The 15,112-nt window shown below is 42.0% G+C and overlaps 1 protein-coding gene across 1 annotated transcript in view; it reads right to left on the reverse strand.

The window, feature by feature from the left end:
• LOC117355378 (1-phosphatidylinositol 4,5-bisphosphate phosphodiesterase gamma-1-like) overlaps nt 1-15,112 on the reverse strand; it is a 204,213-nt gene that overhangs the window by 124,552 nt on the left and 64,549 nt on the right. The window contains exons 6-7 of the mRNA XM_033933848.1: nt 3,991-4,075; nt 1,133-1,213 (exon numbers count right to left, since the gene is read on the reverse strand). Of these exons, the coding sequence (XP_033789739.1) occupies nt 1,133-1,213; nt 3,991-4,075 (166 nt within the window). The remainder of the gene's footprint in view (nt 1-1,132; nt 1,214-3,990; nt 4,076-15,112) is intronic.

Consider the following 15,112-nt stretch of genomic DNA (forward strand, 5'->3'; position numbering starts at 1 on the left):
ATTCAGTTCTGGCTAAAGTGAAACTGTCCTGTTACTACTACTAATCACTTATATAGCGCTGAAAGGTGTACACAGCGCTGTACATTTTGACATTTATAGATGGTCCCTGCTCAGAAGAGTTTACAATCTAACTTGGATACAGACAGACATGACATATAAGGTTGGGGTTGCAGAGCCCGAGGTGAGAGGAGTTAGGAGTCGAAAGCACTCTCAAAGAGGTGGGCTGACATTTATAGACGATCCCTGCTCAGAAGAGCTTACAATCTAACTTGGACAGCAAACATGACATACAGGGTTGGAGATGCAGAGCACAAGGTGAGAGGAGTTAGGAATCGATAGTGCTCTCAAAGAGGTGGGCTGAATTTATAGATGGTCCCTGCTTGGGAAGGGGGAACTGGGTGCAGAGCCTGGCAAGGAGTGTGGGGTTGAGTGCAGAGCCTGGCAGGGAGTGAGGGAGGCTGGGTGCACAATTTGGTTCAGAATGGTTTTTTTCTTGTTTTCCTCCTCTAAATATGGGCTGTGTCTTATGGTAAGGTGCGTCTTATGAAGCAAAAAATACAATACATTTCTAAAAATAAACCTAAATTACAGTACCATAAAATACATTTTTCTTAAAAACCCAAAACAAAACAAATGAACAATACACAAGCAATTAATAATAAGGGCACTTAGGAATTTACCTGGTGATGTTGTAATAATCATGATTGTTGAGCTTAATTATGAAAATCTAAGGAGTGTCTAGGGACATGGAAGATAACTGAGGGGGCCACAAGGCTGAGAGTTCCCCTCTAGAGAATGTCATGGGGACAAATTTTTCCCCGTCCTGGCAAGTTTCTGTCCCATTCCTGCAAGCTCTGTCCTCATCTGCACAAGCCTTAAACACTTTAAAATCATGTGTTGGAGGTTTGTGTGGTTGAGGCTGAGCGTATAGGAAAGGGACAGGAACAGTGACAAAACTTGCGGGGTCGGGATTGGGAAATTGAGTTCCTGCGGGTCAGGGACAAATTTGTCTCTGTGTTATTCTCTGGCTCGGATTAACTTCACTAATAAGAAGACAGAGGAAAGCACAGCTTCATCCTTGGACAATTGCCTCCTTCCTATCTAGGCGCCCAAGGGACTCTGCCTGACTTACCGATTTCTGAGCATCAAACATCAAGTTCTTGTAGAACTGGCTAAAGTGTAAAAATGTCATCTCAGACCTGGTTTCAACTTCCTGTTGAGAGAAAAAAAAAAAAAAAGGTAGCAGAGCTTTGGAAAACGAAACAGACGCATACGATCCCATATCAGACAACTTGTAGAAGTCGGAGAGGCCTGTTCTGAAATACAGGAAAAATGGACGTTTGCACGATGGGTGTATCCAGGTCAGAGAAATACATTTATGAAAAATCATTGGGTTAAAGCTAGCAAATAATCCAGACATGGGCAAGTCCGGTCCTCGAGGGCCGGAATCCAGCCGGGTTTTCAGGATTTCCCCAATGAATATGCATTGAAAGCAGTGCATGCACATAGATCTCATGAATATTCATTGAGGAAATCCTGAAAACCCGACTGGATTCCGGCCCTCGAAAACCAAAGTTGCCCATGTCTGAAATAATCGGTTATCTTTGTGATTTTGAAAACGTTTTTTTTTTTTTTAAATTTTATTCATTTATTTAAAACAGTGTTTCTCAACTTGGTCCTGGAGTTACCCCCTTGACAGTCAGGTTTTCAAGATATCCACAATGAATATGCATATGATATTTGCATATAATGGAGGCAGTGTATGCCAGGGGGTCTCCAAAGTCCCTCCTCGAGGGCCGACTCCAGTCAGGTTTTTGGGATTTCCCCCAATGAATATGCATTGAAAGGGTGTCAGGTCAAAAGCGCGCCGGGACAAAGGCGCGCACAGACAATTGAGCGCAGCGTGGAGGTGCGCACCGCAGAAAATTACTCTTTTTACGGCTCCGACGGGGGGGCGTGGGGGGAACCCCCCCACTTTACTTAATAGAGATCACGCCACGTTGTGGGGGCATTGTGGGGGGTGTGGGGAGTTGTAACCCCCCACATTTTACTGAAAACTTCACTTTTTCCCTGTTTTTAGGGAAAAAGTTAAGTTTACAGTAAAATGTGGAGGGTTACAACCCCCCAAACCCCAACGCCGGTGCAATCTCTATTCAGTAAACTGGGGGGGGGGGCTCCACAATAAAAACCCCCGTCGGAGCCCCTAAAAACTGTAATTTTCTTCGGTGCATGCCTCCGTCTTGCGCTCAGTTGTCAGCGCGCGCCTTTGTCTTTCGCCGAGTTGTCTATGAACCCATTGAAAGCAGCACATGCACATAAATCTCATGCATATTCATTGGGGAAATCCAGAAAACCTGACTGGATTCGGCCCTCGAGGAGGGACTTTGGAGACCCCTGGTGTATGCAAATCAAGTTTATGCAAATTCAATGTGGATATCCTGAAAACCTGACTTGCAAGGGGGGACTCCAGGACTGAGTTGAGAAACACCGATTTAAAACATTTTGCATTCTTTGTTTTTGCAGGAAACCCATTTATTTGCATTAGAACAGGGGTAGGCAATTCCGGTCCTTGAGAGCCAGGTCAGGTTTTCAGGATATCCACAATGAGATGGATTTGCATGCACTGCCTCCTTGAGATGCAAATCCATCTCAAGCATATTTATTGAGGATATCCTGAAAACCAGACCTGCCTGTGCCTCTCGAGGATCGGAATTGCCTGCCCCTGTTCTAATGCAAATAAATGGGTTTCCTGCAAAAACAAAGAATGCAAAATGTTTTAAATCAGTGTTTCTCAACTCGGTCCTGGTGGGTGGGAGATACCTTGGGAGCAGAAGCAGAGAACCGTAAAGCAGGAGTTTTAATTTTAAATCACAAGGGTTTGGATGTCATAGTTGACAAGGTGTGTGGGCAGCTATGTAGTAGTCCAAGTTACTTTACATTGTCAATCATTGTTATTATGTAATGTTTAGGACAAAAAGTCCCCCCCCCCCACACACACACTTTTAAATAACTGTAGTGCGGTTTTTAGCGCCAGGTGCAGCGGTAACAGAACACCACCCCGGGTGTCTCTCACCCATGCTACGCCACTGATTTAGGGGGTTCATTTCTTTTTGGGGGGTTGTTATAAAGGGGATCATTTATCCAACCTCTGTTACTTTTCCATACACAGTGATTGGGTGGTGGGTTTGGCTATAGGAGCTTCGGCTCTTGGCCGAATTACACTTCTCCCTCTGTATTCACGGTTTCAGCATTCGTGGTTTCGTTTATTTACGGTTTTTAGCTTGCTGGCTCCCCCCCCCCAAATTATGTCAGCTTGCATAGAGAAATCACTGATTCCCAGCACTTTCTTCACCGTGTTTTGCCTCTCCTTCAGGTCTCCCACCATGTTATTCGCGGTTTCACCATATTCACGATGGTTTTTAATAGAAAACAGCGAATAACATATGAAAAAGTTATTCACGGCTTTTCTGTATTTGCGGTTCTGTTAATCCCCTATCACAGCGAATACGGAGGGAGAAGTGCACACAATTCTGAGTGTATGTGAATCTTATCACATTTATGATATTGTAAACACGTGAATACATATGTAGAGATCTTTTTCCATAGTGGCTCATTTTGCCCTCTATTTTTTTTGTGCAAATTCTATTGGACAGCGTCCCTACTTCTGTTTTGTGACTTTGTCACAACGCTGCCACAAATGCTGCATAGCAGGACTTGCCTATGTGATCACTTTTTTGGCAAACTAATGCCACAGGCCAGGGTGGAATGCCACTCCAGTGTGCAGAGGCTGTGGCACTGGCCGAGAGCATGGCAACGCAGGTTTACTGGAAGCGAAAGGTCATCCATTTGCTAAGAGCTAACACACTTTCTATGGCCCTTTTCCCAGGGATCCTGCCAACATTTCCCCAACAATCCCTGCTATTTTCATATCAGAAATACCCAGTGAGCGGAGTCACGATCACAGCAATGGGAGGGGGGGGGGGAACTCACCAGAATTTTGTCCCTCAGGAACCTCATGTTGGGCACTCGATAGTTGACCTGGGGCAGCAGAGCTTTCAGGTCCTTCACAGTGACACTAAAGAAAAACCACAGATGAGGTCAGGGTGCCCCATACCGTCCAATGGTACAAACTAACATTGAACTCCAGCAATGTATCACCCATCGGATCCCCTCCAGCCCTCAGTTGCACAGATCTGCAAAGGCATTTTACCAGATCATTTTCTTTTTTAATATCTTTATTCATTTTTAACACTTTCATTAAGTGAATACAAGAAAAATTCATTTTACACTTTAGACATCACTTAAAATCCTTACAATATATAAATAGATCAATATGTTTCCTTCCCATCTTAAATTAATATATAGTTATTAATGAAATATATTCATATCTTTCAAAAAGTGCAAATAACATACTTTTCATTTTTATAAGGAAATAGTAAGCACCTATATAAATATTAAATTATTCAGAACCCAAATCAACCCAACCCACCCCATCATTTAATAAAAAATTCAAAGATTAAATTCAAAGAAAAATCCCCCCCCCCCAGATGTGCATTTGATATATCAACAAAAATCAAAACTATAATAATTCTACAAACGACATCAATGGGCCCCATATTGATTTAAAAATTTGTATATTCCCTGACAAATCAGCATTCATTTTCTCATATCTATAAATTAAACATTAATTTGCCCACCAGAATGTGAAATTTAGACGGTCCCAATTTTTCCAGTTTCACATAATCAATTGTATAGCTGTACCTGTCATAATTAAAAATAATCGCCTCTTATATTTATCTAAGGGATCTTTAACATTCAATATAGTCCCACAAATCACTACCTCATAAGTTAAAGGGATCTCAGAATCTAAAATACTATTAATATGTCCCCACATCGACTTCCCAAAGCTCAGAATCATAGGGCAATAAAACAGTAAGTGATCCAAAGTACCTACGTCTAGATGACAGTGCCAGCATCTATTACACCTAGAATTATCTAACTTATTCAATTTAATTGGGGTCCAATAAGAACGATGTAACAGAAAAAACCAAGTTTGTCTCATAGATGCTGACGGTGTACACTTCATTCTCCAAGACCAAATGCGTGGCCATCGAGATGCAGAAATATATTGCTTAATCTCGATGCTCCAAATGTCTCTAAGCGCATTTTTGGGTTTCTTATTCACAGATTCGGATATTAATTTATGCCACCTGGCGGCCTGATGTCCTAGCATATTTGTCTGAAAGGAGAGAAACTGCAAACTATAAAAAAATTTCAAATGACGCCAATCAGGGAACCATCAATCTTTAATCTTAATCATTAATCATTTGAATTTTTTTACCAGATCGTTTTCTAAGGCGCTCTAACGGATTTAGATATTTTGAATAATTTGTAAACACTTGACCTAATGAAGAAATAGATATCTTTGGGGCATGTATGTCTACAAGCCCACCTCTGAGGGTCCTCATAATTTTCTTCTTAAACATCTTTTTTATTTGAGGTGTGGTGTTTTTTGCTGATATGATTTTATAACACGGACTTCCCTAGGTCACTATGTCAAGACCATAACTTCTACATAAGAACATAAGAAGCGCCATCTCCGGATCAGACCTTCGGTCCATCTAGTCCGGTGATCCGCACACGCGGAGGCCCTGCCAGGTATACACCTGGCTTACCCTATAGCCAACCATATCTCTATATGCCTCTCTCAAGGAGATATGCATCTAGTTTGCCCTTGAAGCCTAGGACTGTCGATTCTGCAATAATCTCCCCTGGGAGAGTATTCCAGATGTCAACCACTCTCTGTGTGAAGCAGAACTTCCTGATATTAGTCCTGAACTTGCCCCCCCTTAGCTTCATTTTATGTCCTCTTGTCCGTGTCAAATTGGACAATGTAAATAATCTTCTCTGCTCTATTTTGTCGATTCCTTTCAGTATTTTGAAGGTCTCGATCATATCCCCACGCAGTCTCCTTTTCTCAAGGGAGAACAATCCCAGTGTTTTAAGTCGATCCTCATATTCCAGTTTCTCCATACCCTTCACTAGTTTAGTTGCTCGCCTCTGCACCCTCTCCAGCAGTTTTATATCCTTCTTTAGGTAGGGAGACCAATGTTGGACGCAGTATTCCAAGTGGGGTCTGACCATTGCCCTATAAAGCGGCATTATAACTTTCTCCGATCTAGGCTCCTAAATTTAGCTGAATTTTTATCAGATGATTTGCATTACATTACATTACACGATTGTCTTCTCCACTCCACCTCACAATCGCGTAGAGACGTAGGAAACGCTTGTGTGAGGTTATAGCAGTGAGGCAGGCAACTTTCTAGAACAATGGTAACATACCGAGGGCCTCAAAATAGTACCTGGCGGGCCGCGAGTTTGAGACCACTGGCATACAGGTTCTTTCTCTGTTCCTTGTAGGCTCTCAATCTAAACATTTTGCACCAAGGCAATGGAGGATTAAGTGACTTACTCAGGCATGGGGTGAAAAGCATTTACAGATCACTTTAGGGACAAATTTAGGAGCCCAGTTTTATCTGAATATAAATCTAATTATTCGGGGGGAGGGGGGGTCTCCTTTACTCGTTGTGTCTGGTTTTCTCCCACTGAGCTTTTCATCAGCCGGAATGCACATTTTTGAAGTGCTCACGACTCAGTCAGGAGCTATATGAGTGCATTACCCAGCACATCCAACAGGTGGAGCACAGGAGCAGAGCTTGCTCCCAGTGACTTGCAGGAATCATTATGCCATTCTTAGAATAATTCACAAGTAAAGAGAGCTATCCTTCAGTCCGATTACTCTGAGCCTACAGTACTCTTATAATATTGCTGTAAGAAAGAATAAGGGTTTCATAATCACTATAAACATAGAAACATAGAAGATGACGGCAGATAAGGGCCATAGCCCATCAGGTCTGCCCACTCTACTGACCCACCCCCAAGTCTACTATCCTAGGGATCCCACTCCTGGTGACAGGTTCCCTTGGTTTAACCCTCTAAGGGATCCCACATGGGCATCCCATTTGCTCTTAAATTCTTGCACGCTGTTTGCCTCGATCACCTGCACCGGGAGCTCGTTCCAAGGATCAACCACTCTCTCGGTGAAGAAATATTTCCTGGTGTCACCATGAAATTCCCCGCCCCTGAGTTTGAGCGGATGCCCTCTTGTGGCCGAGGGTCCTTTGAGAAAGAGAATCTCTTCTTCCATCTCGATGCGGCCGGTAATATACTTAAACGTCTCGATCATGTCTCCTCTCTCCCTACGTTCCTCGAGTGAGTACAGCCGCAAATTTTTCAGCCTTTCCTCGTACGATAGATCCTTGAGCCCCGAGACCATCCTGGTGGCCATCCGTTGCACCGACTCTACTCTCAGCACATCTTTTCGGTAGTGTGGCCTCCAGAATTGCACACAGTATTCCAAATGAGGCCTCACCATGGTTCTGTATAATGGCATTATGACTTCAGGCTTCCGGCTGACGAAACTCCTGCGGATGCAACCTAACCACTGTCTTGCCTTAGATGAAGCCTTCTCCACGTGATCAGCAGTTTTCATGTCTGCGCTGATGATCACTCCCAAGTCTCGTTCTGTTGAAGTTCTAGCTAAGGTCTCACCATTCAAGGTGTAAGTTCTGCACATTATAAAGAGACGATTACATGTTATAATGGAAGTATTACAGTACCCCCTCCAAATCCACAGTTTCAGTACCCGCAGATTTGGTTATTCATGATTTTTTTTTTTTTTTTTTTTAGAAACACTGCATCCCGGACCTTACTGGTGGTCTAGCGGCGAAGGGGGGCAGGATCGATCGTTCTACGCTCCTGCCCCCCAAGCTGCTAGACCACCAGGTAAAGTCTGGGGAAGGTACGGGATGAGGAGGGTAGGTCAGAGCCGGCCCTGAAAGTTATCCACGATATTTCAATATTCGCGGGCCGGCTCTGCCCCTAACCTCCACGAATATTGAGGGTCTGCTGTACTATCAAACAGCATTGTGGTTACGGGATTTAAACAGAATATTATTGTATGTGTCATTTTCAGAGTTGAGTCAGTTATTTTGTAAAAATAATATATTAAAGTTACTAGCTACTGCCATGAAAAAGTTACTATTCACTTCTTTAATGAAAGTAATGTTACTGTGAAAGTAATGTTATCTTTAGTTACTTTTTAATTCTTGGATATAAGCAGTTGTTTCAATGCTACATACAATTAATTCTAGCATTCATTACCCAAGAAAACATCTAACAAATGCTCAAGTCCTCCAATATAGGGATCCAATACAATTAGAACAGTGGTCTCCAACTCAAACCCTTTGAAGGGCCACATTTTGGATCTGTAGGAAAAAATAGTTAATGCCTTATTACATAAATGACAACTTTGCATGAGGTAAAACTCATTATGGTTTATAAATCTTTCCTTAATTGCTTCTGATAATTTCAGCTTATACACAGCTGAAAGCAGTTCAGTATCAACTGCAAGAGACAAGGTACTATTTTGAGGCCCTCGGTATTATAAAGAAGGCTTCTTTATGGAAAACTTGTCTCTTAAGTGTCCGGTGGTCGCGTCCGCAACCGCCTTCAGCGCTCACCTCCAGCACGAGATTGTGTACATACGCACAAGCTGCGCTGCCTTACGTTCTGGAACGTTGCCCGCCTCACTGCTGTAACCTCACGGCATGCGCTTTCCTGCATCAGTACGCGATGGGCCTCGCCACTCCACCTCAGAATCACGTACAGACGCAGGAAAACGCTTGCGTGAGATTACAGCAGTGAGGCGGGCAACGTTCCAGAACAATGGTAACATACCGAGGGCCTCAAAATAGTACCTGGCGGGCCGCGAGTTTGAGACCACTTAATTAGAGAGAGATTTAAATCAAATAAGAAAAATACCCCCATGAAAATAGCTAGCATATGAACAGTATATAAATCAAACATTATCTATATTCAACAGTCCTCAGTATGGCAGCACCAGGCAGAGCCATCTTCTGGTGTCAATGCCAGCAAAGAAACAAAAACATTTTTAATCAGAATGGTTGATCATAGGGTTCCAGATTTGAAGTGTCAACCTAGAAAACCCTATTGAAATAGCTCAAATCAACCAAAAATTAGTCAAAATTAAAAAATGGCTCACTTATAACAAACTCGCGCTTAACATATCAAAAACAAAGATCCTCCTTTTTCCTTCAAAACAGGGAATACAATTATCTTCTCCTTTCATGATAGATGACTTAATAATTGAAACAGTGACATCACTCAAAATTTTAGGTGTAATCATAGATGACAAGTTTACATATCAAGAACATGTTAACAATATTGTTAAATGCTGTCTTTATCGTCTCCGCTTAATCCATTCAATGACAAAATATTTAGAACCACAATCTTTAAATATTCTAATGCACTCTCTTGTTATAACAAAACTAGATTACTGTAACTCTCTGCTACAAAATATTACTCAAAAAGAAAAAAAACGTTTACAAATTATACAGAACATAGCAATCAAAATAATTCACAATGGTAAAAAATACGACCACGTAACACCTCTGCTAATCAAATCACATTGGCTGCCCATAAATAACCGAATAACTTATAAAATAGCTCTACTGATTTTCAAAACACTAAATACTAATGAACCACAATTCATAGACCGTTTATTAATACCCCATTCTTCAAATCGCTCTTTACATTCCGAATCCCAAGAATTATTAATGGTTCCCTCTCTAAAAATAGTAGGGACAAAACGCCACGATATTTTCTCTGTAGTGGCTCCTCTTACTTGGAATTCTCTTCCTTTATATATCAGGAAAAATAAGAATTTAAACCAATTCAAAACCAATTTAAAAACATTTCTTTTTAAAATTTCTTTTGATCTCTAAACTCGCCTCATTGCCAATTTCGATCTGAGCTCCTTCAATCCCTCCCCATTGTTTTTTTCCCTCCCCTTTCAGACCTCTCTTTCTCCCTTTTTAGGGAAAATATTTTTGTAACTTTAATTCCTTATGTTTATTCCATATGTGTCATAGTCTGTCAATATTGTTTTGTGTGTTAAATTCCTATTAGTTAAAGAAACATTATTTCACCGTTATTTTACCCCTTTAGTGTTCAATATTATATAATTTAACGATGATTGTTATACTTTGTTAATCGCTTAGTTTGTAATAAGCGATACATCAAATAAAATTAAACTTGAAAAACTTGAAACTTGAATTAGAAATAAGTCCAATGACAGTTTCCTGTTCCAAGATGCTGTTTTTGAAGTATAATATCTGCTAATCTTTTAACTAAACAGTTTCCATTACAATGAAGGAGCAATTGCATCTCAGTAGATTTGTTTGTCATTCCGTATCTTCTTGGAGTAATAATTTCTTCATCCATGCCGAAAAACACTTGAAGCCAAATCTGTTATACAGTACTTAAAAACTCTCAGTGCCTTGATATGAGAAAATGGGACACGTTGATTATTTCTTGAGATTTGTCATTTAGAAATAGGTTCAAGTCAGCAGCAACATCACTTCTGTCACTGTCATCAACATTCTGAAAACAGAAGAGGTCAATTTCATCACCACAATAAAACTGGTGCAGTTTGTTTCACTGTCTTCATTGCTTTGAAAAAAATGTTCTTTGCATTTCTTCTTCTTTTTGTCACCTTCAGCCCAATGAAGATAGAACTGTAGCAGTATAACTGCAGCCAGAATCAAACCTTTGCTGTCAAGATAATGACCAAAATGCTCATCGAGCCCACATTGAAGTACACTCTCGTATTTAAAGTCTGTACCAACTTTAGTGAGTTTCATTTTCAACATGACCAAAGTGGGCAGCAAAAAGCCCAAATAGCATTTAGCTTCTGTTTGTACGATGTGCAGAGCCGCTGCTAGTGGATTCATGACACAGCAGTAATCACCCCAAAAAATGGCTTCATGCTGTCTGGTTAAAATCAATAGCTGATTGAACAAGATTTTAGTTCTTTGCTAGCATTGATGCCACTTCGTCATACTCAGGTTTGTGGCTTACCACAGTGGTTCCCAACCCTGTCCTGGAGGAACACCAGGCCAATCGGGTTTTCAGGCTAGCCCTAATGAATATGCATGAAGCAAATTTGCATGCCTATCACTTCCATCATATGCAAATCTCTCTCATGCATATTCATTAGGGCTAGCCTGAAAACCCGATTGGCCTGGTGTTCCTCCAGGACAGGGTTGGGAATCACTGGCTTACCAGACACAACTTGCACGTAACATAAATGTTGCTATCTTTTTCACTAACTAAATCAAACAATAAACAGAGTGCTTAAATGTTGAAGACCCAGCTATCGTTATCACCTCATGCAATTTCAGTCAAAAAGGACTTTGCCGGAAACCAGAAGCAGCCCAATAATGGGCCACGTGCCACTGAATGGACAGATGTCACTGAAAAGTAACTATATAAAGCAGGGGTAGGGAACTCCGGGCCTCGAGAGCCGTATTCCAGTCGGGTTTTCAGGATTTCCCCAATGAATATGCATTGAAAGCAGTGCATGCAAATAGATCTCAGCCATATTCATTGGGGAAATCCTGAAAACCCGACTGGAATACGGCTCTCGAGGACCGGAGTTCCCTACCCCTGATATAAAGTAACTAGACATTATACAGTATTACTCATTAATATTCAATCTACTATGAAGGTATTGGGTGTAACATTGGACCAGAGCCTAACCATGAAAGACCAGGTGGACTCCTTAGTTAGAAAGGGTTTTTTTTACTCTCTGGAAGATTCGGTCCATTAGAGCATATTTTGATGCTTCATCGTTTAGAATTCTGGTACAATCCCTTATACCGAGTCAACTTGATTACTGTAACATCGCCTTTTTGGAAATTTCCCAGAAGAATATGCGGCGATTACAACTGGTGCAAAATGTGGCAGTCAGGCTAATTTTTGGGTTGAAGAAGTTCGATCATGTAGCATAGTGGTTCCCAAACCTGTCCTGGGGGACCCCCAGCCGGTCAGGTTTTCAGGATATCCCTAATGAATATGCATGAGAGAGATTTGCATACCTGTCAATTCCATTATATGCAATCTCTCTCATGCATATTCGTTAGGGATATCCTGAAAACCTGACCGGCTGGGGGTCCCCCAGGACAGGTTTGGGAACCACTGATGTAGCACCTTCCTACCGACTTCTGCATTGGCTGCCGTTGGAGGCACAGGTGAAGTTTAAGTTCGGATGCTTTTGCTTTAAGGTTATATTCGGCTTAGCCCCTAAATATATAACTGACCTCTTCTCTTTCTCAACCAACAGACATAAGAGAAGCTCACACTTGAATTTTGTTTCTCCACCGGTTAGAGCAGGGGTGTCAAAGTCCCTCCTCGAGGGCCGTAATCCAGTCGGGTTTTCAGGATTTCCCCAATGAATATGCATTGAAAGCAGTGCATGCACATAGATCTCATGCAGATTCATTGGGGAAATCCTGAAAACCCGACTGGATTCCGGCCCTCGAGGACCGACTTTGACACCTGTGGGTTAGAGGATGTGAATTTAAAAGACATCACCAACATCTTTTCTCACATCAGGCAGCATTATGGGGTAAAGATCTGGAACAACTGCTCACGCCTACTACTTATGGGGAATTTAGGAAACACCTAAAAACACATCTGTTCCCGACGTATTTAGGCAACTGACCTGTACAATCTTATTCCACAATAACTGATCTCTAGAGCTGTTAGTCACTAGTTTTTAACTTTGTTAGTTCTACTCAATTTGTAGCATCTTTTAATCATTGTAAACCGCATAGAACTTCACGGTCCTGCGGTATAGAAACTGCTATTATTATTATTAATATGTAATATACTAGTACTATTATTAATTACTACTATTAATTATTTCTATAAGTTATCAGACGTACGCAGCACTGTATAGAGTCACAAAGAAGAAAACAGTCCATGCTCCAAAGAGCTTACAATCTAAACAGACAAGACAGACAAACAGGATGTCCCTAAAAACAGGGAAAAAGTTAAGTTTACAGTATAATGAGGGGGGTTACAACCCCTCAAACCACCCACAACACTGTCGCGATCTGTATTAAGTAAAGTGGGGGGGCTCCCCAACAAAAACCCCCGTCGGAGCCCCTAAAAACTGTCATTTTCTTCGGCGCGGCCTCCGTCTTGCGCTCAGTTGTCGGCGCGCGCCTTTGTCTTCCGCGGTTTTGACCTGACACCCATGGATACAGTTAATCTGCTGGCTGGGTTGGAGGGCAGAGGGCAGTACAGGACAATCGAGCCATTGTGACATCACTGATGAGGTTGGCTCTTATTGGTGGAATGAGGCATTATGACGTCACAATCTCAGCTCTGCTTCCCAAAGACTGAAACTCTTCACACTACTACTATGAATTATTTTTGCACAGCGCTGTACAAAGTCACAAAGACAGTCCCTGCTCCAAAGAGCTTACAATCTAAACAGACAAGACAGACAAACAGGATGTCATACATTCAGTTAAGGGGAATGGTTAATCTGCTGGCTGGGTTGGTGGGCAGCAAGTAGGGTTATGGATTGAAGGCTAAATCAAAAAGGTGGGTTTTCAGTCTGCTTTTAATCAAGATAAGAAAAGGGACTTGGCAGACAAACTCGGGTAACTTATTCCAGGCATAGGCGGCAGCTAGATGAAAGGAACAAAGTCTGGAATTGGCAATGGGGGAGAAGGGTATAGTTAAGAGTTGCTTATCTGAGGAACAGAGTTCTCTGGGAGTTGAATAAGGAGAGAGGAGAGATATTGAGAGGCAGCAGAATGAACACACTTGTAGGTCAGCAATAAGATCTTGAACTGTATGCGATGGCAAATAGGGAGCCAGTGAAGTGACTTAAGGAGAGGGGTAAACAAAAAATAACTCTGTGGAGTGACGATGTTCCTAAATGGACTTTATTTGAAAGTGTCAAAGTTCCAAAGATACACTGAAATCATCCACATAAAATAATTCCATCCACATAACAGGCTGCACAGATTGTGGCTATACTCTCTCGAAGAGCGTAGGGAGAGGGGAGACATGATTGAGACATTTAAGTACATCACTGGCCGCATAGAGGTGGAAGACAACATTTTCTCTTTCAAGGGTCCGTCTGCCACAAGAGGACATCCGCTGAGAATCAGGGGCGGGAAATTTCATGGGGATACCAGGAAGTACTTCTTCACAGAAAGAGTGGTAGACCATTGGAACAAACTCCCAGAGCAGGTGATCGCGGCCAGCAGCATACAAGATTTTAAGAATAAATGGGATGCCCACGTCGGATCTTTACGAAGGCAGTATAGAGGTGATACCACCTGTGAGCGACCCCTTAGGAGTGGTTAGGGGAGGGTTAATGGAGTGGGCAGACTTGATGGGCTATGGCCCTTTTCTGCCGTCATCTTCTATGTTTCTATGTTTCTATAAAAGTAAATCAGCCACATAAGAGCCTTAAAGGACCTAGTCCGCTAGGGATACAGGATCCAACACGGTCCGCGTTTTGACAAAAAGTCTTCTTCAGGGGTCCCTGGGGGTCCTATAAACAATTGTGTGGTGAACCGGAAGTGAGACACTGCTTGCAAATGCAAATGCAAACAGTGTCTCACTTCTGGCTCACCACACAATTGTTTCCCACGTACTCACCTTTATAGGACCCCCAGGGACCCCTGAAGACTTTTTGTCGGCTGAACCCATGCTGACTGCGTCTCATTAAGTCATGTTTGTCTACATGTTCCACAATTTTATTTTTTATAATTGTTTCTACCAAGTTGCTCGGCACTGAAGTAAGGCTTACCAGTCTGTAATTTCCCAGATCTCCCCTGGAGCCCTTCTTAACATCGGTGTAAAATTGGCCACCCTCCAATCTTAAAGTACTACAGACAATTTTAGCGACAGGCTACAGATCACTAACAGCAAGTCAGCAATTTCATGTTTGAGTTCTTTTAGTACCCTGGGTTGTATACCATCCGGTCCTGGTGATATATCACTTCAAATCTCAAAGCTTTTGAAGCAATGTACACTCAAGTATAATAGATATTTTTATGCCCCCGGAGGTTTCAAAATACAGGTTTGTTCCTGAGGCGATGGATGGTTAAATGACATGACCAAGATCATAAGAATCTATAATACAGAGCTGCAAAGACAAGTC

Source organism: Geotrypetes seraphini, chromosome 2 (assembly GCF_902459505.1).
Source record: "Geotrypetes seraphini chromosome 2, aGeoSer1.1, whole genome shotgun sequence".
Classification (NCBI taxonomy): domain Eukaryota; kingdom Metazoa; phylum Chordata; class Amphibia; order Gymnophiona; family Dermophiidae; genus Geotrypetes; species Geotrypetes seraphini.